The 26,520-nt window shown below is 41.9% G+C and overlaps 1 protein-coding gene across 1 annotated transcript; it reads left to right on the top strand.

The window, feature by feature from the left end:
• The first annotated feature begins 8,678 nt into the window (after positions 1-8,678).
• Positions 8,679-20,037, top strand: GEMIN6 (gem nuclear organelle associated protein 6). Its single transcript, XM_089694174.1, has 3 exons — positions 8,679-8,779; positions 11,735-11,881; positions 19,608-20,037. Exons 2-3 carry the CDS (start codon positions 11,754-11,756, stop codon positions 19,978-19,980), a joined length of 501 nt encoding a protein of 166 aa, XP_089550300.1. The 5' UTR covers positions 8,679-8,779; positions 11,735-11,753; the 3' UTR covers positions 19,981-20,037.
• The last annotated feature ends 6,483 nt before the right edge of the window (positions 20,038-26,520 follow it).

Raw genomic sequence — 26,520 nt, 5'->3', positions numbered from 1 at the left:
ACCAGTACGTCGCTGGTCCTTGTTGGGTATATATGCTATGTTCTTTTTTTTTATTTGTATGCAGCCTGTAGGCTGAATGAAAAAACGAGAAGAAATCTCTGTCAGAAAAAAAAGTGTGTGGTATGCCCACCATTAGAATATACCACCCTGCATCCACCCACTTCTAATGGTGGGCACACATTAGGTCGCACGGTGCCACATGCACCAGTTCCAAGATTGTACAAATGTCTAAATAGTGGCACGCTTGAATAAAAATTGTCCACGTATAAGTGGTACCCCATGTGGAAAAAGGATGACACCAAGTTCCACACTATCTTGCCACTACTCCCCATGTAGTCTGGGCATCCGGAGGGCTCCACGTGACTATCTTTTCCCCTCGTAAATCCAAAACTTATATATAGCCTGTTGCCCTCTCACAGGTCTTATACATCTTGACCCCATATCTGGCACGCTTGCTGGGGAGAAAAATTGATGAGGGACTCATCAACGCAGAATTTTTGCTGGCGAGTATGGACATCTGCAAATTTTTGGTTAAGGTGATTTACGAGTGGCTGAATTTTGTGGAGCCGGTCAAATTCAGGGTCACCTCGAGGACGACAGAGTGTATCGTTGTTGAAATGCATAAAACACATTATACTCTCATATCTATGCCTGACCATGGCAGCAGAGAACATGGGCATATGATGAATCGGGTCTGTGGACCAATACAACCGCAATTCATTTTTTTTAGTAATGCCAATGTTGAGGGTTAGGCCCAAAAAAATGTAAATTCGGAAACTGTAATGGGTTTCCATGCAAATGGTTTGGCAAGGTTTGAATTTGGGTTGGCGGCGATAAATTGTTGTGCATATAAATTGCTTTGATCCACAATCAATGCATACAGATATTATGTGAAAAACAGCTCCAAAAAATCAAGGGGAGTAGTTAAATTTGCTGTTTCCACCTGAATTCCGGGTTGGGCAGTGAATGGGGGAAGTACGGGTGCTGCAGAATTTGTGGGCTGCCAATCAGGATTTGCAAGTACATCTGGAAGGATACTAGGGGCTCTAAGCGCCTGTGTGCGAATTCTTGGTGGTTGTGGGACAATACTTGTGCTCGCCACCGCACCAGACTGTACTGCACTTATGGGACTCGCTACGTCACCAAGTGATACTGCAGTGCTGGTATGTGAAAGACCAAGATGTACTAGGCCGCTGGTGCTCGCCAGTTCACCAAAAGGTAGCGTGCCACTAGTACTGGCACTCTGCTGCATATGAGAGTCATCAAAATTCACCAGCAAGTGCTAACAGAGATCAGGCCTATTTCTGCAAACACTGCAGTTTCGTGTGCAATGTATCAAGTGACAGTGACCTATTGACACTGTACTTGCTGGGGGAGAAGGGGGGTGAGCGTAGGGGCTAAACACAGGTGCTGGCAGGTGCTGGGGCTGATCCCGCTAACGCTGCGTTTTGGGGGACACTATACTAATGTGAACGCTGGTATAGTGCTGATCTGATCAAAGATATTGATCCGTTCAGACACTATACTAGCAATAGAGGTTTATTGTGTATGAGCGTGTTCCTGGCAATCAAGGGGTTAAATGTGATTACTGGTGTACTGACAGGCAATCTGATGCTATCTGGGAGGGGCGTGAAAACCACGGGAGCGCGAATCATGTATACTGTACATATGTGGTTTTGCGCACCCGTGCCGCCCTGTAGCAGTATTTCCTAATACGTGTAAATTAATTTGTTTATGTAAAAGTTATAGCGTCTACAAATGGCGGTATAGATACTGGGATTTTATTTTTTTTTATACTAATAATGGCGGCGATCAGCAACTTATGGCGGCAATCAGAGAATTATGGTGGTACTGCGGCAGACATTCTGACACTGGGGGAGAACTGACTTGGGGTCACTGACATTCCCAGTGACACCAATATAGTGATCAGTGCAAAAACACTGACACTGTACTAATGACACTGGGGAGGAAGGGGTTAACATTAGAAGGCAATCAAAGGGTTAACTGTGTGAGAATGTTTTACATGGGGGGTGCTTCACTGTATCCAGAAGGCTGAGCTCAGCGATTCAGATCAGTGTGCTCAAACTGACAGGGAGGAGAGCTGCATTAAAAACAATGCAGCTGTGCTCCCTGTCAGTGTTTGCCAGTAATCGCCGGGCCAAAATGTATTCTGCTACATGTCTTTACAAAAAAAAAAAAATCCCACTACGTGTAAATTGCGGCTGACATTCTGACACTGGGGGGAACTGACTTGGTGTCACTGACATCCCCAGTGACACCAATACAGTGATCAGTGCTAAAAAAAACACTGACACTGTACTAATGGCACTGCGCAGGAAGGGGTTAACATTAGGGTGATCAAAGGGTTAACTGTGTGCTGGGAGTATTTTACATAGGGGGCCGTGTCAGTGTGCTTCACTGTAAGCACACTGCTTTGGATGGCTGTGCTGTGCACAGTCATCCAAAGCAGTGTGCCCGAGCTGACAGGGAGGAGAATTGTTAGTAAACAGAACAGTCCTCCTTCCTATCGGAGATCACCGGAAATCACCAGGTCCTGGCGAGTAATTGACAGCCATGGCCGCGAATGGCGGCGCGTGCGTGCCCTCTACCCTGAAATGCAAAATCACATATATATACACGTGATTTTGCGCACCCATGCCGCCCAATATCAGTATTTCTGCTATAGGGTGGACAGGAAGCGGTTAAACACGCTGTTGCAAAGCGTCAATGCCTGCCAAACTTTTAAGGCATTATTTTTGCCTTGCTGCAACGCAACGCTAATGCTGCAGTGTGAACACCTCCATCTGCTCCCTATTTTAACAATTTTGAGTGGCATTGATAGGTGTTCAGGAAACATTAAAAATGTGACCCAACCGCCTATTTTCTTTTACAATGAATTTTATTATAGACAGCACAACAACAAAGAAACAGTCAAAAGCAAGATCATTGACACAAAAGAATAAGGTGTACAATTCTTCTGATAGGGGACATAACAAATGCACTGAAGTATTAACACGGAGAGAAACAGAGTACATAAACACAATATATAAAAGGATGGAATGAAACCTTATAAACTGCGTTAACAGCAAACAAGTAGTGACCAATGAGCTAGTAGGCAAAAGCCAAGGATAGTCACTAAAATCGCATACAGATGGTAGGAAAAACTGACCATGGAGTCTCACTGGACGCACATCGAAACTCTACACCAAGGAACCTTGAGAAAGTCCGACAGGTATATAAAACATTACAGGCACGATTCTCTAGGAGTATCACAAGTAACATGAAGACTGACAAAAACAAAGGAAAGAAACAGAAAGAAAAGTGAAGAAGGGAGAAAGAAGAATAGTAAATACAAAGAAAGGGCTCCATGGGATCACGCCAGGAGAGTCTTATATCGACAGGAGGGTGTGGTCAAATCTAGACAGTTGAGCCACATCAATCCAGGGATGCCAGATCTGCAAAAACTTTGTGTGGGAGTCTAACAGCATGACCATTAGCTTCTCATTAACCATTATAAGATTATTCCGGTTCTTAACGGCTTCGAAGCTAAGAAGAGGGGTTTTCCAAGCTCTCGTGATCGTCAATTTGGTAGCCATAAATAGCTGCGATGCCAACTGCCACTCAGGACGGAGTAGACCTACTAATGGTTTAAATAATAGCGCCTCGTATGGGTTGCGCTTAATATCTGTGTGTAGCATAGTGCAGAGAAGGGAATAGACCCTAATCCACAGTCTGCATACCTTGGGGCCTATTTGCTGAAAACCCTGAAAGCAAGTCGGAGAATATGAGGGGATAAAACAAGCCAGCCGGGCAGGCGTATAATATCATCTATAAAAGGACCTTGTAGGCATATTCTAATATAACAACATTCCTTGAACATTTAGACAATGCTTGAATCATGATCCGCCAGTCTTGCTGATCTAGACAACTCCAGAGTTCCGATTGCCAATGCTGATAATAAGACCAAACCGGGGGTGTCCTATAAGAAATAACAGTGGAGTAGACAAGGGAGATCAAGCCTGGAGCATGAGACCTGTACCTGCAAAGACGTTCAAAGGGAGTCAACCTATAGGGTCCTGAATGGGCTCGTAATAATTTAGTAAGAAAGCTAAAATGCTCCCTCAACGGGATGTCATGAGAAGAAAACAGAGTCTCAAAAGTAAGTATCTGAGCAGGAGAGAGCAAGGAGTGTACGTCATTGAAGCCAAGAGCTGGCCACCACGCAAACTGTCCAGAATTGTCAAGGCCCAGGGAAACAATGGGTTGTGGAGTAGGCGCATCAAAGGTAAGTGAGCAGAAATGAGACCAGCAGAATATTTGATGGAGTCCCAAAATCGAAGCGTGTGCTAATGTCGGACTAAGAGGCGAAGGGCGATGAACAGGGGGAAGCCATGGCAAAGAAGAAAGTGGCATCGGGTGGGAGTCCATCAGATCTATTGTGGCCCACAGGGGAATATTGCGAGACCCATGAAGATGGGCTAGTGGAGCAATATTCGCCTCTAGGTACTCTAGGTAGTAAGCATGGAGATTCGGGACACACAGTTCACCCTCGGTCCTACGGGCAAATAAAATTATTTTATTAAGTCCACGGCATGTGGAGCCCCGTTGATGAATGCGTAAGGTATGCAAAGGGACAGGGATTGGTAAAACCCGAAACACATATAATAATTTGGGGAGATAAGTTATACGGATCGCATTAATTCTACTGAACCACAAAAGTGGGAGATGAGTTCAAAATGACATTTCCGTCAAATTCTTAAAGACAGAGGGGAAATTAACCTGATAAAGTCCTTCGAAAAACGGAGTGATCTTAATCCCCAGGTATGGCAAGACCGAAAGGCATTGAAAAGAAAATGATTGTTTCAATGTTGCCAGCAGCGAGGGGGAAAGGGTAATAGATAAACTTTAGATTTAGCGGGATTGACATAAAGGCCTGAAAGAGCATCGAAGGAGTCCAGAACCGCCAGCAAGTTGGGCAGAGTAACCCCCGGATTAGTAACTGACAATAATATGTCGTCCACATACAACGACAACTTATGCTGGGAACCGGCCACATCCAGCCCCTTAATCACTTCCTGTCCGGACACTTTTACCCCCTTCCTGTCCAGGACAATTTTCAGCTTTCAGCGCTATCACACTTTGAATGACAATTGCGCGGTCATGCAACACTGTACCCATATGAATTTTTTACCATTTTTTTGAGACAGATAAAGCTTTATTTTGGTGGCATTTATTCACCGCTGGGATTTTTATTTTTTTTGCTATGTAAATGAAAAAGTCCAAAAATTTTGAAAAAAAGTGTTTTTCTTATAAAATTTTGCAAATGAATAATCTTTCATCATAAATCTTGGCCAAAATGTATTCCATTATCTTTTTAGTAAAAAAAAAATAAGCCAAATTAGTTTATAACCAAAAATTATAATTTTTAAACATTCTTTTTACATTTTTATTTTAGTTTTTTATATTATTATTTATGTTTTTTTTTTTATTACATACTGTCACCCTAGCAGTACAGTGTCACCATGGTGGCTCTGTACTACTTGTGGGGGGGTGATGAAGATTTATTTTTTTTTTTTACAGTAATTGCTTTTACACCCATATAGGATATAAAAGCAATCATTTCTCTTTCTCTCTGTCTGCATTCTTGCAGTCATTGAGAAGTACTGAGTAAGCTGTGATTGGTCACAGCTTGTCACATGGTACAAGGCTGTTGTGAATAGCCTTGTACCATGTGACCTCTGTGATCATTTACAGATTTTACACGTAGTAAGCAATGATGTCACAAGCGACATCTTGCTTACTACTTCGCATGTGATGACTGATTGGCCAATCAGTGATCACATGATCGGGACCTCGTACAGAGGTCCTGTCTGAAGATCGGTGTTTCACTTTCCGGAGGACACTGCGGGCACCGGATCGCGATGCTGCAAGCTCCCAGGGAGCGCGCACAAGCAGGGTGCGGGTAGGCCGTTTATGATTGGCCACCCAACCCTGCACTGCCACCGTCCGGCCGTTTATATAGAACGGCTGGTTGGGAAGTGGTTAATAGCAAAATGTGAAAAATATTGCTTTTTTTCTCAAAATTGTTGCTTTTTTTGTTTATAGCACAAAAAATAAAAAAGTAAAAGCGACCAAATACCACCGAAAGAAAGCTCTATTTGTGGGGAAAAAAGGACGTAAATTTAATTTAGGTGCAGTGTTGCATGAGCACGCAAATGTCAGTTAAAGTAACACAGTGCCGTAATACAAAATATGGCCTGGTCGGGGGGGGGGGGTAAATCCTCTGGAGGGCAACTACCACTTTTGCTGAGCTGTGTCTGTTAAAGGAAGTTAAAAAATGACAGCTGGGGCCCTCTTACGCAGGAGTTCCTGTGGTTCATTCCTATGGGTTTGCGGATACAGACAGATAATGACACATGTACATCTGCTCAGATCTGTTTTTTTTTTTAATCTTAACAAAGCTGCATCCTTTTCTACTGAGACGGATCTGAACTAGATACATCTGGGGGGCACTGAGGACAAAACATTCAAGAGAATTTAGTGGCGTCACAAGCACATGTAATTCAGGGGTTAAAACATGCAGTGAGGCAACTCCTAACAAGCATCACACCTGGAAAGTCCAGACTCTTGATTTGCATACATGTGCTAGTTCTGTCTCAGAAAGTACACATACCTTTTATTCAATATGACAACAGGCTACTCTCATTTGAGGAATGTTGGAAAACTGTCAGCATTTGTATTTCCTTCATTACAAGTTTTCTGTAAAATGACAAATTCACTTTTAGTTGTCCTTTAGGGTTCATTTACGCTTGCATTGCCCTTTGAAAAGTGATTGCGGTGAATCACTTTTTCAGAAGGTGTGTGACAACAGGCTGGGAGGCAATATTTCACCGCCTCACTGCCTGTTTTAATGCCTGTAAGTCACCGGTCACGCCACTCCCTTTAAAATCTCACGATTTGTGTGTAATTTCAGCCCGATTTCTGAAGACTTTATGGCTTTCAATGATTTCTTGTAATTTACAGTGCGATTTCCGTATGTATGTGAAATCGCAACAAAACTGCACAAAAAAGTAATCCAAGAACTGCTTTAGAAATCACGCTGCAGCAAATTGCACAATTTAATACACCGACATTCACATTCATTAGATGCAATTTCAGGTGCAATTTAAATTTGCAAATCGCACCGATATGACTGGGCACTTAAGGCCACACCACAGCTGCATGAATCTCATGGATGGTACTGTCAACTGAACGCAACAGGGGGGTGTCATTTCTGCTACAGCTGTGAAGCATAGCATTGTGGCATGTTTCCAACCCACCATGTTAGATTAAGGAGGGAGGGGTGGTAAAACTGCACCTGAACAACCTGCTCTTATGGCCCCTACAGCAAATGTAAACTGGGCCTTACAGCTTTCCCTTTCCCCCCCTCAGTATAACCCACTTAGCAAAATACTTAGCCTTGCTGTTAAAATGTTTGCTGTACTGCCATTTCTGGCTCCATGCAGCCTAAGAAATTCCCAGTAAGTCTACTGTCTGTGAATTCTTTGGCCTCATTCACACTGTTCTCTCAAGAGTGATCTGTCTGGATTGCTCTTCAGAGGACATTTGACAGGTGGAGAAGAGTTGTCACCCCTTGCCACCTGCACTAGCACACCGATACTGTGTGGATTGCACACGGTTGCAGGGTGCTTGCAGATCAACCCCATTCACTTAAATGGGTTGTGTTTGAAAGGCATTGCACAACCCCCAAAATTGACAGGGGGTAAATTCCTGCCATGACATGTACACCCCCGGCTTCTGTCTCTGCAAACTAAAGGGTTTGCGCTTCAGAAGTGATAAAAGTACAGCTCAAACTAGGGGTTTTACCTCCCCCAACTGCTAGTGTGAATGTGCTCTAAGTGCCCGGTCATACCGGTGCAATTACAGGTGTGATATGTGACTTGAAATCGCACCTGAAATTGCATCTAGTGAATGTCAGTGTCTTAACGTGCGATTTAGTTCTTTCATGACTTTTTCTACAGTTTTGTTGCGATTTCACATTCATAGAATATAATTGCAACTGCCCGAAATCATAGAAAATCTTCACAAGTAGGAATAAAGTCTTCAGAAATCGCACCTGACATTGCACACAAATGCGTGATTTTAAATGGCAGCGGCGAGACCGATGACATAGGGTCACCATACATTATACAATCTGACCATTCAATCTTCATACAATCCCCTATACCAAAACTGATGAGACCCTACCTAATCTATCCCATCCACCTGTATTCAATCAGACAGGCCCCTTACACTACATGTGGCAGATGTAAATGAGATTGTATAATCAGAATGCAAGGTGTGTGAACCTAAAAATACACCAAATTATGTGCGATAGAGTCCAACCCAGACATCAAACACTTGGGAAGCCGCATTAGCAATGCCTGTCCGCCCTCGCCCTAAGCCAGCAGTTTGTTTCCATTAAGAAAATACTTCCAAATGTTTACACAACTCTACTTGTCATGGAAATACATGAACTGATACTTCGTATCCCATAACAGTGTCATTGACATGGTAATAAAGCGACAAGCCCTAGGATCCGAGATATCACACTGCAACACAATGAGCCCTGGACCGGAAATGAAAGATGCAGGAATCCCACTGAACCAATGAGAAAGCTCACTCTGCACACCGAGGGATTATGGGTAGTTTATCAGGAAATGACGTAGCTAGGAGAGGTGTGTCTGCATGTGGACATCGACTGTGTGACTTCTTTTTCACAGAAGATTGAGCTGTGATGGTAGTGTATGGATTATTCTGCTGTATAGAGGGGAGGTGTCTGCCTGCACTGTGCATATACATTTCCATGCAGGTCAGGACACACATCCTATACAGGTGTTCGGAGGGGAATTCATCAAAGCTGGAGCAGCTGTGCAACCAATCCGCCTCTATCTTCAGCTTGTCCAGTTATACTTTGCAAATTAGAGGTAGAAGCTGATTGGCTTCCTTGCCCAGCTGTTTCAGATTCTGGCTGCTCCAGATGTAATGAATGTTTTATTCTAAATGCCTTTCTCATGGCAGGAAAGAAGCAGCGTCAAAATGCACATAAAGCTGCGTTTTTACAAACACATTTAGGCGCAGCAAGTGCTTGGGCGTTTATTTCATTGGACAGATTAATTTATTCTGGCCATAGGAATTAATGGACAAGCTTTTGATGCATATGGTGCTTAAAGTGTTACTAAACCCAGGACCCTAGATTCACTATATCATTTCTTTGTGAGTGGGCAAACATTCAAAATCAGCAAGGGATCAAATACTTATTTCCTTCACTGTACAGACTGATTTTACTGTTGTGGGTTTAGTAACACTTTTAGTGTATCAAACATTTTTTTTCTCAGTGATTTGTTTTTTTTTTTCTACCTTGAACGCCTGTAAATGCCTGTGTGTGCATGGACACATAGGCTAACATTGAGGGGTGAAGTAAAACAAGAAGAAGCGTACCAACCTTGCGCATTACCTCAGTAACCAAAATTTATTTGGTAAAAGAATGGTACTCACAAACAGCAAATAAAAACAGGCATGTAAGTCCTCCCAGGGACTTCAAAGGCAAGAGGCCAGCGCGAATCCCATCATGGGGGTAACCACTCAGTACAGCTGACGCGTTTCGAAGGTCATGCCTTCTTCCTCAGAGCTCATTCTTTTACTAAATAAATTTTGGTTACTGAGGTAATGCGCAAGGTTGGTGCGCTTCTTCTTGTTTTACTTCACAGCCTTGGTTTGGAGCTGCACGACCTTGTATGCCCCGGTGGTTGCTTTGTTGGGATTTGATCTACTCACCACCTGTCTGGGTCCCGGAGCGCAGGAGAAATTGCATTTAGTCCATTGTCTAACATTGAGGGGTGTTTAGAGGCAGAAAAAAAAACGCAAGGTGCTTCTAAAAGCGGTGTTCAAAACATCCGGTGTGCATGAGGCCTTCGTTCTCAGGACAAGCAACATGTTCTGTTTTCCTTACTACTTTAGAAGGACAGCACTATACAATGTATATAAGAAACATACCTTACAGAGTCCAGGACTGGAAATGAAAAGCCTGGCCATACACTATACAATCTCTGTACAATCTTCTTAGACCTCGTACACACAGACAGGTGCTTCACGCATCCCCATGTCGGCAGTCCCATAGCTGTCAACTGGGACACAGCTGCTGCTCCCAATGTGACAACCATATGGGTGCTGGTGGACGAGTGCGTTTTGGGTCTTACGCTTGGGAGCAGCCGCTGTGTCCCGATAGACAGCAATGGGATTGTGTGCATGGAGATGCATGCAACACCTGTACATCCCATGCCAGTAAACACAGCCTTCACATAGGGCAAGGTTTGATAGATTCTTCGTGCTGTCTGTGCCCCCATTAAATAATTCACTCTTTCTATTTGACCATTGTCACAGAGAAAATTCCAAATTTGTGTTGTTGGGATTAGAGGGGAAATCTTCCAATGGGGAACCTAGTTCTGTTGACTACCAGTGATTCCCTCACTATGGAGGGATCTTTCACTTCCTGTTTTGGCTATGGGACAGGAAGTGAAGGGAAATCTCCGCAATGGGACATAGATTGCAACAAAACTGAAAGAGGTTATAATCCCTCTTTAAGATGACCATACACTGTACAATCTTTAGATCTACCACCAGTTATGTAGTACAAGGACCTGCCAGATTTGAATGAGTTATTTAGGTTTACCCTCATATAAATATAAAGGAAATAGTACAATCACATTCTATACTATGTAGCCAACTTTAGAGTTACCAATATGATGTAATATATAGATAAACTTACATAATCCATTCGGCTAGTATTCAGCCAGGCATTTATACTACATAGCTGGTGATGAATCTAAAGGAGATTGTACAATCAAATTGTGGAGTGTGAATTCAGGCATTTGGGAGCTGATACTGCTTCTTCCTGCATGCATATTTTTTTTTTTTTAGCCAAATGGGGGGGGGGGGGGGGGGAGGGCAGAGACTATTGAAATACCACACCCCAACTTGAATGGGTTGTCATTTGTGGTGAGGTTGCCAGACAAACCTGACAGGTGAAAGAATTTTTCATCTGATGCCCTGCAGCCTTGGCGATATGTACTAACATGGCTGCTGGCCATGTCGAGCTTGTCGATTGGAGGTGGTGTTAAAACCAAAGCTCGACTGCCCATTTTTACCACCCGGGTTGACGGTAGGTGTGTTGGTGGAGCACTGGACCTGAGGTAGGAAGGACAAAGCTGGCCATACACCCATAGATTTATTTCTTTTAGGCTGCACAAAAGAAATATAACCGATTCCTCCATCCACTCTAAACAGTGTGGATGGTTGAATCTTCCGCTGCATGTCATTGTATTCTGATTAGACGCAGGTGCTGTTCAGATGTCCGTTTTCTGCCTGGTTCCTTCAGTTTTTCAATCAAAGGATGTGGGGTGGAGTGGTGCTGACAGGGAAACGCAGAGATCAATTTCATTCAGTTCCTTAGGTGTCCTTTGTATTTATTTCTATTACTTATTGGTAGTGGAACTGTTGTGCCTATATGTGTGTTTATGTAAATTTATGTTTAAATAAAAGTACCTGCATTTGTTGAGAACTACAGAGATATTGTTACCAGTGTGTTATGGTGTGTCACCTGAGGCATGTGCAGACCCTTCATTAGATTGCAATTTTAAACTGTATTGTTCTTTTTGTTATTTTGATTAGTGCTTTTTGTTACGTTTCCTCCTAGCAAAAGAAGAAAACAAAACATGACTGACTGGCTTGACAAAACTCCCCTGGAATGGCAGTCTTATGTCAACAAAGAGGTGAAAGTCAGCACTGATGAAAAGAATGAATACCAAGGATGGGTGATAACCATTGATCCAGTGTCTGCCAGGTACATAGATGCATTCTGATATCTGTGCTAAATAAAAGCACTGCTTTTGGCTAAATGCAAACCATAAATAAAGATTCACACTCATAAACAGAAGCATACGCCTACCTAAACCAGTATGTAACATGTAAGACACCCAGAGGGGGTTGATTTACTAAAGGACTAGAGAATATTAAAGTGGTATTGAATCCCAAAACCAAAAAGCCTTCAGATCCACTTTACTACCGTGCTATAGCCGAATAACAGCTACAGCGTGGTTTTCCAGTTCTGGGAGGGTGTCATATGACGTCCTCCCAAAATGCGCCCACAGCGGCGAGCACCCAGGGCTGTCTGTGATCGCTGTGTCCTTTTTGACACAGCTGATTGCATGACATGGTAAAAGACCTTTTACTACATGATCAGCTGTGTCCAATCCCAGCTGACCACCATGTCAATACACTTGCCGGTTAATGGCAGTATTTTCCTCATGCTGTCAAAGCAGACATCTGCACTGATAATCAGAGCACTGATCAGGGCCGTGATTATCAGTGCAGCCCCAAAAGTACCAAACAGTGCTACCCATCAGTGTCCAACAGTGCCGTCAGTGCTGCCATGCAGTGCTCTTTAGTGCTACCTATTAATGCCCATCAGTGCTGCCTATCAGTGCAGCCTCATCAACCTACATCAGTGAAGGAGAAAAATTACCTGTTTGCAACATGTTATAATAGAAACAAAGAAAACCCCCCTTTTTTTTTTCCCCAAAATGTTTGCTCTTTTTTTGTTAGTGCAAAAAATAAAAATAAACTAGTGGTGATTAAATACCACCAAAAGAGAGCTCTATTTGTGGGCAAAAAAAAGATGAAAATGTTATATGGGCACAGTGTTGCATGACCGCGCAATTGTTATTCAAAGTGCGACAGCACTGGAAGCTGAAGATTGGCCTGGGGAGGAAGGGGGTGCCCAGTAGGCAAGTGGTTAAATGGATGTATAGCTGCAATAACTGGAGTCACCAGTGAAGGCTGGGATATTGTATCCATGGTGTAGCTGTGGCCACAGCAAGAAACAGATTGGATATCTGGAGATCTATTTCTTTTGTGAATTCAAAAGAGACGGTGGTTGAAAGAATGCACTTTATTTGAACACCCAGATGACACTTAAGGTCTGTTTTAACATATAAGACTACACTATTCTTATTAATTTTGTGTGATAATAGAGCACAAATTTACCATTGGTTACCCTTAAAACTGAAATATTAATGTTTTGCTATTTTCATGTTTTTTCTACTAAGCAACAGCAAACAGAGGAAAACATTTCATTCTTTTCATTGTCATTTCTCTAATACTTTTTCATCTGATTTGCAATTGATAATAGTTGTACATTTTTCAAACATAACTCTGTAAGTTTATTTCTTCCTAAACAACTTCATTCTCTGGAATGATACCAGAAAGAATGAACTAAGATAAACATTTTCTTCCTGAATGCAATAGAAAACTTTGAATCCCAACATCCAACATTACATATCCTGTTTAACATGTGTAGAGATCATTGCATACCAACAATACATTGCCCTCCCCACCCAATGTATAGCACTTGGATAATAGATGCAGCATTCTTCAGTTACATGCCACACCTTTGTATTAGTTTCAGTTGAATGGAGCTATGCACTATTTTATACAGAAAGACAATTCTCCTTTGGGATGTTGCTGATCTGTAGGTTAGGTAAATATGGATGGCTTCTAAATCCTCATATTTTATTTGGTTTCTGTAGAGTGAATGGCTGATACTAAAAGTGGCTGTTGTCAATATCTGAGAAATTGTTGGGCACTGCAAAGGCAGTTGTGTTCATACTTAATTTATACTAAATTACACAGTGCCCACATGCTTGCACCTCTATATCTGTATAACGAAGCTGCTACCTTCAAATAACCACACAAATAAATGATCTAAAATAAGGAAGCACCTGATAAATATCCATAAAATAATAAATAACAAAAGACTCCTATAACACATCTTCCTAACAAAATCTGTGATAAATTATGAGATCTAAAAATTGATATATACATGTATTAGTGTGTGTGTGCGCATGTGTGTGTGTGTGTGTGTGTGTGTGTGTGTGTATATGTGACAAAATCATATATAATACACAAAGAATAAAAGTAAATTGGGAACAAAAACCACACTAGTCCATATGTACCTGTATAAAAAAACACTATTTATTTTTCCACCACTGGAGGTGTTTATTATATTTATTGTGTATGAATTTATATACTGTGTGTGTATCCCCACTAAGCAGCAGTGGATAGAGAAATGTTAACTGAGGGCTCTTGTATTCATCAAGTGCTGTTCAGCTGAGAATTTTTGGAGAGGGGTGGTTTTTTTTTTTTTTTTTTTTTTTTTGTTTATTTTTCTTTCTTTTGCCAAAAATCAACTTTTTCTGGATGGGGAGGTACAGATAGGGCCACCCACTGTTTGAATTTGGCTAGTTCAGCAGAAATCAGCCAAACTTCGAGCAGTGTATAGCCAGCTTTACAATGAAAGACAAATCATTAGGACATGGCCTGCTTTTGTTTTTTTGTTTTTCTTTTAAGAAAGATATCTGACGCTAAATGCCATTGTACACTGACAAGTGAGCAAGTGGAGATGGAAGCTTATCTAAATCCCAAAACTAAAATGTATAATATTACAGCTTACCATTCCTTAGGCAGGCCATAGATGGAGCAAATTTCTTTCCTGCAACCGCACTTTCAGTGTTGACATGGGACTCCCTCCTGTGGAGTGAAATCACACATAAAATCCAGCAGTCTGGTTGATCCCAAGTTGATCGATCGATCAACTTTTGTACATTCAGCCTGCCTATACTTCCTTCGAATCTCGGTTGGTCCCTGCTGAACTAGCTGAGATTTGAACCATCTATGATTGGCTTTCGTTGTAGTGGGTGCATTAGTTTTCGTTTTCAATCTTCCTTTCCTGTATTTTTACCTGGCAGTCCTGTCAGTAACACACTTCCTGACCTGGGGTGACAATGGTCACTCCCCATACTGCATCTATGGAGGAACTGCCTTGTCACCTTAGGCTGCTCTCCTGATTTAGACTGCAAACACCTCCCCCTCCTCTCATCTCTATTACTTAGAGGAAAGGCATTTTGTAGTTCACAGAAGACAGTTTGGAAAGCTGATGACATTTATTGAAGTTCAGTTAAGTACACATTTTTGACAAGATCAGCACGTAGTTTTCTGTACTTGTGAAAAATGCACTTAGCACAAAAAAAAACTAAGGTAGCCACCACATCTAAGGACTGTAAGTGGCACCACCTGTCAAACCAGCCTGTTGAGATTAACGGGGGCCGCACCGCAACCGGCATGGTTCCTCAATGTAAAACTGACATTCCGCAATTCAAAAAAAGAAATGGGTTTCACAAGGTGGCAGTAGCACCTCTTGAATGCCTGTCTGCTGCTGCTATACCTTCTTCTGAAAAGCATACCCGCCTATCCAAAAGAACACAAAAGCAAAAAAAACAAGCCTGCAACTTTTGCTTAAATTGCTATACAATAGAGGAAAAAAGCTTCCTGACCCCCTAAATGCAGTATGAATTCCCTGGATCAAACTGTTGATATATTGCCTTTATAAATTAGAACTAAGGATATTATTAGTTACAAGAAAGTCATACAGACTTTAATTCCATCATTTTTACCATTACTTCGTTTAATCACCTTTACAGTAAAGAACCCTCTCTGAAACTGATAGTGAAATTTCCTTCTATCCTAAAGTGTAGGGTAGGTTCACCTTTTCATGAAAAGGTGAACTAACTCAAAATATCCTGCCCGTGTAGTGGAGCATAAACTGCAATGCACAGTCCCAGGGTGGGTATCCATCATAATTCTTGCAATGGCAAGTTCTCAATGATCAGTGGAGTCACGTGACCATGCCAACCAATGAGACGTGCATGTGAGGCTGCTACTTCCAGTAGCAATGGTTTTCGCTTTACTGAGAACTTGTAGAGGAGATATTGTGGTTTACATATAGCAGCTGACTGCTTTGTACATTTTCCTACACGTTTTCACTGGTAGGTTGTGTGGGAGCCACTTAGAGCTTGATTAGCGACTTAGGTTGGCCATACACTAGTAGATTTTCGAAAAGATTTATACAAAAATTTTCAAGTATGTTTGATATGACAGATGTTGTCCAAAAGTATTTAAATAAACATTTGCTTTTAACATTCAGTTTTTGAGTGAACAGAACAAAGACTACATTCAGTGTTAGATATTTAGTTAGTTTGTTAAAAAAAATGTCTATCATGCCTTATCGAATTTCCTTGTCACTGCAGTCAAAAACAATGGTGATTTGACCCAAGTAACAATTTGAAAATCGATTGAATGTTCTTAAATATTTTAGAGTGAATTTCTGCGAGTATATAGCCAGCTTTAGCAACAGGGAGAGAGGAGGAACAGCAGCTTGGGGCTAGCACCAACAGGAGTCCGCTACTCCCAGAAGTGTTGGATTCCCATTAAACTTGTATTCATTAAAACTTCAGTTTACATGGTTTTATTTAAAACATTTGGTGACAGGGTTTCTTTAACTACAAAGTGAACAGCTTCTGTAAGTGAACTGTAAGATGCTGGTACATCTATTCTCTAGAGGCTGTATTCTATGAATGGGTAGCTGATAGATTATGGGAAGCACTACTCCTTTTCATTTAGGCATTACAGCAAATAGCCATTGTTTTGCATTTGAAAATGTGGAAAACAGCAGGTGTGCATTCAAATTTAATATGGGAGTCTGTGTTCCATCAGAGGAGATGCTGGCGGGGGGGGGGGGGGGGGGTTAGCTAGTGAAAAATTAGACTGAGTAGACACCTCTTTGCTGTGGAATGAAAAATATATATATATCTCTTCCGAGGGCATTCCAGAACCACCAGCACACATCTCAGCCCAAGACAAGATGTATAGAGGGTTGGTGAGACCAGACTCTCAAAGATATTGTCTTAAGAGAGTGGAGTGAGCCTGAGAGGTCCTAAAATTGAAGACCTGGAAAAGGTTGTACCCCTTTGGGGAAGAAGAGGAGGACAGGTTGCATTCCATTGGATTTTGGGGTCCTGTACGTGGCTAGACTGCCAAAAAGACTCTCACATGTGGTATCCCCATACTTGGGAGAAGTAGCAGAATGTATTTTGGGGAGTAATTCCACATATACCCATGGCTTTTGTGAGCAATATATCATTTAAGTGACAACTTTGTGTAAAAAAAAAAAAAAAAAAAAAAAAAGTCATATTCCAATAACTTGTGGAGAAAAAAATAAATCTTCCATGGACTCAATATGCCTCTCAGCAGATAGGTTAGGGTGTCTACTTTCAGAAAAGGGGTTATTTGGGGGTGTTTGTACTGTCCTGGTATTTTAGCACTTCAAGAAATGTGATAGGCATTCAAAGTAAAAGCTATGTAAATTCCATTATCTATACCATAGTTTGTAGATGCTATAACTTTCACACAAAGCAATCAATATACACTTATTGGGATTTTTTTTTTCTACCAAAAACAGGTAGCCGAATACATTTTGGCCTAAATTTGTGACGAAATTTTAGTTTTTTTGGATATTTTTATGACAGAAATGAAAAAATAGTTTTTTGGGTTTTTTTGTGTTTTTTTTTTTTTTTAATTTTCTGTCTTTTTTTTGGTTTATAGCGCAAAAAATAAAACTCACAGGTGATCGAATACCACAGAAAGAAAGCACTATTTGTGTGAAAAAAAGGACATACATTCCATTATGTACAGCATTGCATGACCGCGCAATTACCAGTTGAAATAGTGCAGCGCCGAATAGCAAAAAGAGGCCTTGTCACGAAGGGGGGTAAATCCTTAGGAGGGCAAGTGGTTAAACAATGTTACTCTTCACAATCTATGTATCAGAAAGTAGTGCAATACAACCTCATATACAGTATATTATTAGACAACAAATATCCACCACCAATTTTCACACTTCACTCTTGTGTCTTGTGCATGCAGTGCTCAGATCCACTTTTCAACACCATTGTGCTCTACACCAGGTGTGCTTTCACCATCTCTCCATGACCCGTTTGGTTTTATTTACTACAGCTGGAGAGCGCAAAAGCAGGCTCACTTCTGCATTGCAAAGCCTAATTGAACAAGCTGAGGTTAGAAGCTGATTGGCTACCGTGCACAGCTTCTGGGTGCACCAGTTTTAGTAAATCTACCCCATTATGTTATATTGGGTCATAAAATGCCTTCCTCTGATCTCCAATTCCAGCAGGTACCTCTTATACACTCTGGCTCTCAGGGGAAACTGCAAGATCACTGCATACTATTTACCGTTTAAAACAATTGAAGAAATGGAAAAGAAGAAAAATGGACTTTATGGGTACAAACATCCACATTATTTTTAATCTAAAAACATCATACTTTATTTAGACATTTAAGACTTTATAATCCACAAAATGTCAAACAATGTAGGACGAGGTACAGTGTACCTTCAGTGTACCTACAGTACCACACTGCGGTTACTCTTTAACCACTTCAATATTGGGTACTTTCACCCCCTTCCTGCCCAGGTCAATTTTCAGCTTTCGGCGCTGTCGCACTTTGAATGACAATTGCGCAGTCATGCAGCACTGTACCCATATGAAATTTAAAAATTTTTTGGTTATTAGACAGGGCTTTCTTTTGGTGGTATTTAATCACCACTGGGTTTTTATTTTTTGCTAAACACAAAGACCAAACATTTTGAGAAAATTTTTTTCTTAGTTTCTATTATAACCTTTTGCAAATAAGTAACTTTATTGATGTGTGCTGATGAGGCTGCACTGATGGGTATGGATTAGGCTGACTGAAAATCAGGGCACTGATTGGGCTGCACTGATAAGTGCCCTGATTATCAGTGTAAACCAAGTACTGACAATCTTGCTGGTTATCTGCTTTCCTCTCCTCCCACAGACACAGCGTGTGAGGAAAGAACTGCTGATAACTGGCAAGTCTGTTTACATATGATCAGCTGTGATTGGATACAACTGATCACATAGTAAAGGGCTGCTGTGATTGGCCCTTTACTCCGATCTGCGATTGGTTGTGTCCCAAGGACACAGCGGTCACAGTGTGCACCCCAGGAGTGAGGTTCTGGGGGATGTCCATTGACACCCTCCCAGAACTAGATGATAGAGTTGTAGCTGTCTTTTTGCTATAGTGCTGTCGGCAAGCAGTTAATACACAATCAATTATTTTGCTGTTTTAAAACTTTTTTGAAAACCAATTTCCAATAAAAACTCACAATATATAGTGCACTTTAATCCCAGTGCACCCAAGTAATAAGACACAGTACTGTACAAAATGGGTCAACATCGGTCATTATACTTACAAGCTGGTTCGCATAAACTTGATGACATTACCCAAGTTCAGCATATATTCCCAACAGAGCATGCTTGGGAAATAAACCGGTTATGAGCAGGATGGGAATAAATAATTCAAGCCCATTTACACTTACACTGAGAATCCTAGTGGTTCACTTATTATTGCCAAACAAAAATATGTAACTTTGGATCACTTTCATCAAATTCAGAAGGTAAATGGGTCCTTATCTACTTGTAGTACTGGGTGAAAACGGATAATGTTTTAAGTAATTCCTGTACACAACTTTTGAAAATTGAAAAGGATTCACAGGTTTTAAGATATATTGTGGCTGTCTTATAGCATTTATAAATGGATTTCTTTAATACGTTTTTTGGTTTTGTTTTTTTTGTTTTCAGTGTTGTCCTGGCTAATTTTGAGGACGCCCAGAAAACACTGGTGCGAGTGGTAATGGGACATGCTCTACAAAAAGTAGAGGCAATCAATGAAGCCGATGACCTCATTAAAAACAGACTTTCACATATTTTCAGCATTCATGAAACCAGTTTACACTCCAGTGAGGATCTGGAGACAAGAAAACAGAGCTTGAAAAGTTGGCTGGAGCAAAACAATATTCCTGTTACTTTACAAGGAGACTCACTGAGGACATTATGTGTGGCAGGAGTACTAAGTATTGACCCTCCCTATGGACCAGATAACTGCAGTAGCACTAATGAAATTATATTGTCTCGCATACAAGGACTGTTACAAAGCTATCTGACAAGCCAGTGATGGACTCTATTTACACTTCTTCTGTTCAGTGAAATAAAAAAAAATTAAACAAAGTCATCCATCTGTGTTCTATTTTATTTTTATTCAAGACAACTAACACAAATTAAGATACAAACAATTTATAAAAGAATTCAGCAACCACTGAGAGAGTGGCAATTGCTTAATAGCAAGCAATGCTTCTGACTTTGAACTTCACTTGTGATAACTGTGCCATTTCCAACATCCCAGGCAGTGATGAGTGCTTTTAGTAATGGCTAGATGTTTTTCACTTAAAAAGACCTTGTCACCCACTCAAAAAAGAGAAATTTGTAGCTAGTAAACCACTCTGCTACAAAATGGCTAGATTGTCTTGGTCCTTACAGCAGACCCTTGCAGTAAAAATCAAGGCCCACGTAATATTCCTGGGCATCCTCACCTACTCTAAATAGTTGCATGATAGAGATTTAAAAAACTAGTTACAGTCTGGTTGAAAAAAGGCATCCAGCTCTACCAATAGAAAAAAATGGAATAAACCGATAACTTTCATACACAGCTTCCTATACACACAGTTGATCCAGAGAAATGCAAAAAACCCTATAAAGGCAAGGTCCAATTTGCTCCAGTGGGGGAAAAGAAATTATATTATGTGCATTTTTTAACGCATTCAGCCATTTTTTAATACAATTTTCTGACCTGGCCAGAACTAGTTCTTGAGGGAGCCTATTCAATATATTCACAGCTCGTACTGTAAAGCAGCCTTTCAGTACATGGAGTTTAACTCTACCTTCAGGGGTAAAGAGTGCCCCTTGTAATTTGTCATGGCCCGCTTATACACTGTTCAAAAAAAAAATTAAAGGAACACTTTTCAATTAGAGTATAGCATCAAGTCAATTAAACTCCTGGGATGTTGATCTGGTCAGTTAAGTAGCAGAGGGGTTGTTAATCAGTTTCAGCTGCTTTGGTGTTAAGGAACTTAACAGGTGCATTAGATGGGCAACAATGAGACAACCTTCAAAACAGGAATGGTTTTACAGGTGGAGGCCACTGACATTTTTTCCCTACTTATCTTTTCTGACTGTTTTTCACTGGTTTCACATTTGCCTAGTGTCAGTGTCACTGCTGGTAGCATGAGGCGATAACTGGACCCTATAGAGGTTACACAGGTAGTCCAACTCCTCCAGGATGGCACATAAATATGTGTCATTTGCTGTGTCTCCCAGTACAGTCTCAAGAGCATGGAGGAGATTCCAGGAGACAGGCAGTTACTCTAGTAGAGCTGGACAGGGCCGTGGAAGGTCCTTAACCCATCAGCAGGACCAGTATCTGCTACTTTGTACAAGGAGGAACAGGATGAGCACTTCCAGAGCCCTACAAAATGACCTCCAGCAGGCCACTAGTGTAAATGTCTCTGACTAAACAATCAGAAACAGACTTCATAAGGGTGGCCTGAGGGCCCGATGTCCTCTAGTGGGCCCTGTACTCACTGCCCGGCACCATAGAACTTGCTTGGTATTTGCCGTTAAACACGAATTGGCAGGTCCACCACTGGTGCCCTGTGCTTTTCACATATGAGAGCAGGTTCACCCTGAGCACGTGACAGACGTGAAAGGGTCTGGAGAAGCTGTGTAGAACGTTATGCTGCCTGTAACACCATTCAGCATGACTGTTTTGGTGGTGGGTCAGTGATGGTCTGGGGAGGCATATCCATGGAGAGATGCACAGACCTCTGCAGGCTAGACAATGTCACCCTGACTGCCATTAGGTATAGGGATGCACTCCTTGGACCCATTGTCAGATCCTACGCTGGTGCAGTGGGTCCCGGGTTCCTCCTGGTGTACGACAATGCCGGGCCTGATGTGGTGAGAGTATGCCGGCATCCTGGAGGATGGAGGAATTGATACCATTGAACGGGCCCCCGCGCTCGCCTGACCTAAATCCAATAGAACACCTCTGGGATATCATGTTTCGGTCCATGCGCCGCTGCCAGGTTGCACCTCAGGCTGTCCAGGAGCTCAGTGATGCCCTGGTCCAGATCTGGGAGGAAATACCCCAGGACACCATCCGTCTCAGGGGCATGCCCTGACATTATTAGGCATACATACAAGCACGTGGGGACCATTTTGAGTTGCTGCAATGAAATTTCAGCAAAATGGACTAACCTGCTACATCATTTTTTCACTTTGGTTTTTGGGGTGTCTTTGAATTCAGGCCTCTGTAGGTTGATAATTTTCATTTCCATCAAACCATGGGGCATCCTTACGTTCCTAAAACATTACCCAGTCCATATTAGTATAGATATCCAGCATGAAATTTTTCCCCATTGAGAGATGTGTTTTTCAATGTGTTCCTTTTAGTTTTTTTGAGCAGTGTATATGTATACTTGGTGATAATATTCCTCCTTAAAGCGGAGTTCCAGATGAAAAAAAAAAAGTCAGTAGCTGCAAAAACTAATACAGCCACTTACCTGTGCCTCAGTTCAGCCGCGTCCTCACCACCGCTGGTTTCACCGGCTGTCTTCTCTCCCTGGCGCTGACATCTTTAGTGTGGGCACCCGGGTGTGACAGCTTGCGGCTTCACAGCCGGGTGCCCACTGTGCATGCGTGAGAAACACTCCCCGCTCCCCATAAGTACCAATCCTTACTGGGGACAAAGCATTAAAGCGGAACTTCCCCTTTTGGGTGGAACTCCACTTTAATCTCCCCTTCAAGAGAGAATAAATTCAGTTCAGCTAATCTTGCCACATAGCTGTGCTCCTGCATTTATTATGATTATTATACAGGATGCTTTACAATAGAATGGGAGACAGTACAGTTACAATACAATAAAATACAAGAGGGTTAAGATGACCCCCGCTCATAAGTACTTACAATCTAATAGGGTGGGGCAAGTAGTACAGAATGATATAACTGTGGGAGATGAGCTGATGGAAGTGATAATAGTTCAGTTAGTGAGAGGTGTGATGAGCTTTCCTGAAGAGGTTTTTTTCAGGGATCGCCTAAAGGCAGCCAGAGTAGGAGACAGCCAGGCAGACTGAGGTAGAGTGTTCCAGAGGATGGGCGAGGCTCTGGAGAAGTCCTGGAGATGAGCAAGGGAGGCGGAAACAAGAGCCTGAGAGGAGTGAAGAGGATGGTTTGGGTGATATTTGGGGACAAGATAGGTCATGTAGCCTTTGAGAAGGGAGTTGCAATAGTCAAAGTGATAGATAAAAAGAGAGTCAATGAGTAGCTTGGTGGTTTCATTAGTTAAGAAGGGGCAAATTTTAGAGATAGAATGAGTACAGAGATGGGTAACAAAAATGGTAAAAGGTCTGAGAGATAAAACCTATCAACAGCAACTTCAGGAACTTCACATATACAGCCTGGAGGAAAGAAGGGAAAGGGGGGACATGATTGAAGTCTTTAAATACATCAAAGGGGTGAATAAGGTTCAGGAGGGCAGTATTTTCAACATGAAACCAAAATCAAGAACATGGGGACCTTAAACTAACTGGAGGAAAGTTCAAAACTAATCTCCAGAAAGTATTCTTTTACTGAGAGTAGTTGATGCTTGGAATAAATGTCCAGCAGAGGTAGTGAGCCAGTCAACATTAAATAGGTTCAATCATGCTTGGGAAAAAAACAAGCAGACTTGACGCTTTTTCTGCCGTCACTTTTATATGTTACGAAGGCAAAGTCTAAAAGATTTTGACAGTGATTGGATTTGAGGCCGACAGGATAGGTCAGTGTCTAGGATTACACCTAGTTCCCTGGCGTGAGGGGAGGGACTGATATTTGCATTATTGATCTTGATGGAAAAATCATTGAGGTGGGCATGAGCGGCAGTGGGAACTGAATATTATCAGCTCAATTTCAGAGAGATTTAGTTAGGAAGTGGTGTGAAATCCATGCTGATATGTTGGCTAGTAATGTGAGAGGAGACTGAAGGAGTCAGGTGAGGAGTAGAGCAATAGATATGAATGTCATCTACATAGAGGTGGTATTGAAAGCTCTGGGAGGTTATCAAGTGACCAAGAGTGGTGTTGATAGAGGGGTGAAGGGCCCCTACAGAAAGAGGAAGTAGAGGGCACTATTAGATGGTAACCGCTTTCAAGGGCGGAGCCTGAGCATGGCGGTGCAGGAGAGCACGCTGTGAGTGCTCTTCGGTAAACCTCCATAGCCGCCACCCCGAGAACCCGCATGTAGCGGTGCGTGGAGCCCTACCTGAGTCACCTGGGCCATGAGATGCTGGAGGTGGGAGAGGGACGGGAGTAGAGACTGGCCCCAATCCTAAGGAGACGATCCCCCAACGACCTGAGAGACGGCAGTGGAGCTGCCGAGGTGACGGGAGTGACACGGCGTGACCACGTGGTCAGCCGCAAAGGAGCATTGGGAAGGGGAGAAGCCGGCCGGTGTTCAGAGAGGAGAGGAAGAGGTCGGCTTACTCCCTAACCTGCCGGGCAGCAGAAGCAGCGGTCGGACATCCATCAGCAGACGTCTGAGGACTGAAGGAACCCTGTAGGAATCCCCCGGGACACATTTTTAGAAGACAGAGGCAGACAGCCGTGGTCCAGGACCAGCTCACAGAATAATATACATGAAGGAGGGTGAGTGAAGATGGCCTAAGTTAATAGTAAAATGTGAATTCTATGGTGTCTTGGACTGTGTGATATGTAGCTAAAAAATCCTGTAAAGAAGAGCAGGGGGATTCCCAGGGGGATTTTAAGACATATGGAAGAAAAGAGATTACTGGCTTGGGAAGAGAAGAGGAAAAGAACCCTAATATATATTCTAAAGTCTCCCATTAGGCTGTCTAAAGAGAAGTAGATACACAGAAGGGATGAAGAATAAGGGTGTTAAAGGAAGCGGACTTAAAGGGTCCCAGACAGGTACGATTAAAAAATATACGTCCTAGGGGAATGTGACTCCAGAAAGGTCTCAAGGTGGAAGTGAAAAAGGGGAAATGGAAATCAGCCTGGAAAATAGCCCTAGATTATCGATGGGCCTGAATAGTAGTAGCCAACAAAGGTCAGAAAATATAGAGAGGAAGGACCTGGAAAATGACTTACAAATACCGAATAAAAGAGAAATGGCAGAAATGTTTAAAAATCTGGAAAAAGCCTTAAAGCAAGAAATGACAACTATACGACAGGATTTGGGGCATTTGTTATTGAGAGTGGAAGAAATGGAGGAAAAAGTTAAAAATCATACCCAAAACATTTCAGATTTAGGAAAAAGGATTGCTACTATTGGGAACACTCAGAAAAAATTGCTGTATAAGATAGAAGTATAAGAAAATAGAGATAGGAGAAACAACCTTAGGATACGAGGAGTCTCAGAAATCTTTAAAGGAGAAGAATTGAGAGAAACAGTTTGTAAAATTTTTAACTCCATTCTGGATAGACCTGAAACAGAGTTGGTCAAGTTGGAGGGAATCTATAGATCAGGAAAGTTTCACCAAGGAAAGGAGAAGGAAAAACCAAGAGATACAATTGCTCAGCTGCACAAGTATGGGGATAAGGAGGAGATTTGGAGAAGGATTAAAGGAAAAACAATTATTAAGTATGGAGAAATGAACATTCAGATCTTTGCGGACTTATCACTTGAGACTTTATGGAGAAGGAGATCTTTGAAACCCCTGCTTGAGCAGATGAGAGAACGGAATGTACACTATAGATGGGGTAAACCAGAGAGTTTAATCGGATGGAAGAATGGTGTTACAGCATATCTGAGATTTCCAGAGGACCTGAGAAACTTTTGCGATAGACTGGAATTACATAGAATAATTATTAGTGGGTGGGAAGAAGAGGGAGAAATGGTGGTTAGTGGAAAGGAGGTTTGGAAGATTGTTAGATAAGGGAAATGAGGAGGAGTAGAGAGGTGTTGGGGACCTGTGTGGGGTTTTTTTTTTCTCTCTATCCCCGCACCATTTTTTCCTGCCAATGACACTTCCTCTAGATGACGTCTCAGTGGGGCTTTGTGTTTTTTGTTTTTTTGTTTTTTTTCTCCTCACGCACCGTGAAAAATAAAGCTAATAGAAATAAATAGATAGATGGAGGGTATTTAGGGTGGTTGGAAGGAGGTAGTGCCATGCATGAGTAGAGTTCAGCCCTAAGGTTTACTCAAGGGTGAATATAGACCCACAAATGATTAATAGGCAAATTAGAGGCCTAAAAATGGGAGGGGTGGTGGGGGGAAGGGAAGGGAGTAACAAGGGAGGCTGGGTAGGAGGGAATGGGGAGGGGGTACTAAAATTAACACTCTGCATAAGGAAGGGTAGTACAAGGGAATTGAGGGTGGAAAAGAGGAAATTGAGGAGAAAAAAAAAGATAAAAGAAATATGGAAGAGCTACGGTTTATAACATATGTAAAAGGCTTGAATTGTCCTGGGAAAAGATTTAAGCTATTTAAGGAGTTGCAATTTAGAGAAGCTTCTGTGGTCTTTTTGCAGGAGACACATCTTGAGATCAAGTCAATTATTAAGCTGAATTCTAGAAACTTTCCCACATGGTATTATGCAGATTCCCCAAATAGGAGAGCAAAGGGAGTAGCAATAGGGTTTGCAAAAAACATAAGGCTTGAGCTG

The sequence above is a fragment of the Staurois parvus genome, unplaced genomic scaffold (genome assembly GCF_062004578.1).
Source record: "Staurois parvus isolate SC_StPar_1 unplaced genomic scaffold, SC_StPar_1.0 ptg000655l, whole genome shotgun sequence".
Taxonomy (NCBI): domain Eukaryota; kingdom Metazoa; phylum Chordata; class Amphibia; order Anura; family Ranidae; genus Staurois; species Staurois parvus.
Note: the sequence above shows the minus strand (reverse complement) of the source record. Positions and strands in the feature narration are given on the sequence as shown.

Bases quoted from the DNA above. Each gene is read 5' to 3' on its own strand.
- GEMIN6 (XM_089694174.1), top strand. From the start codon at position 11,754: ATGACTGACTGGCTTGACAAAACTCCCCTGGAATGGCAGTCTTATGTC. The intron at 11,882-19,607 runs GTACATAGATGC...TTTTGTTTTCAG, and splicing joins ATTGATCCAGTGTCTGCCAG to TGTTGTCCTGGCTAATTTTG.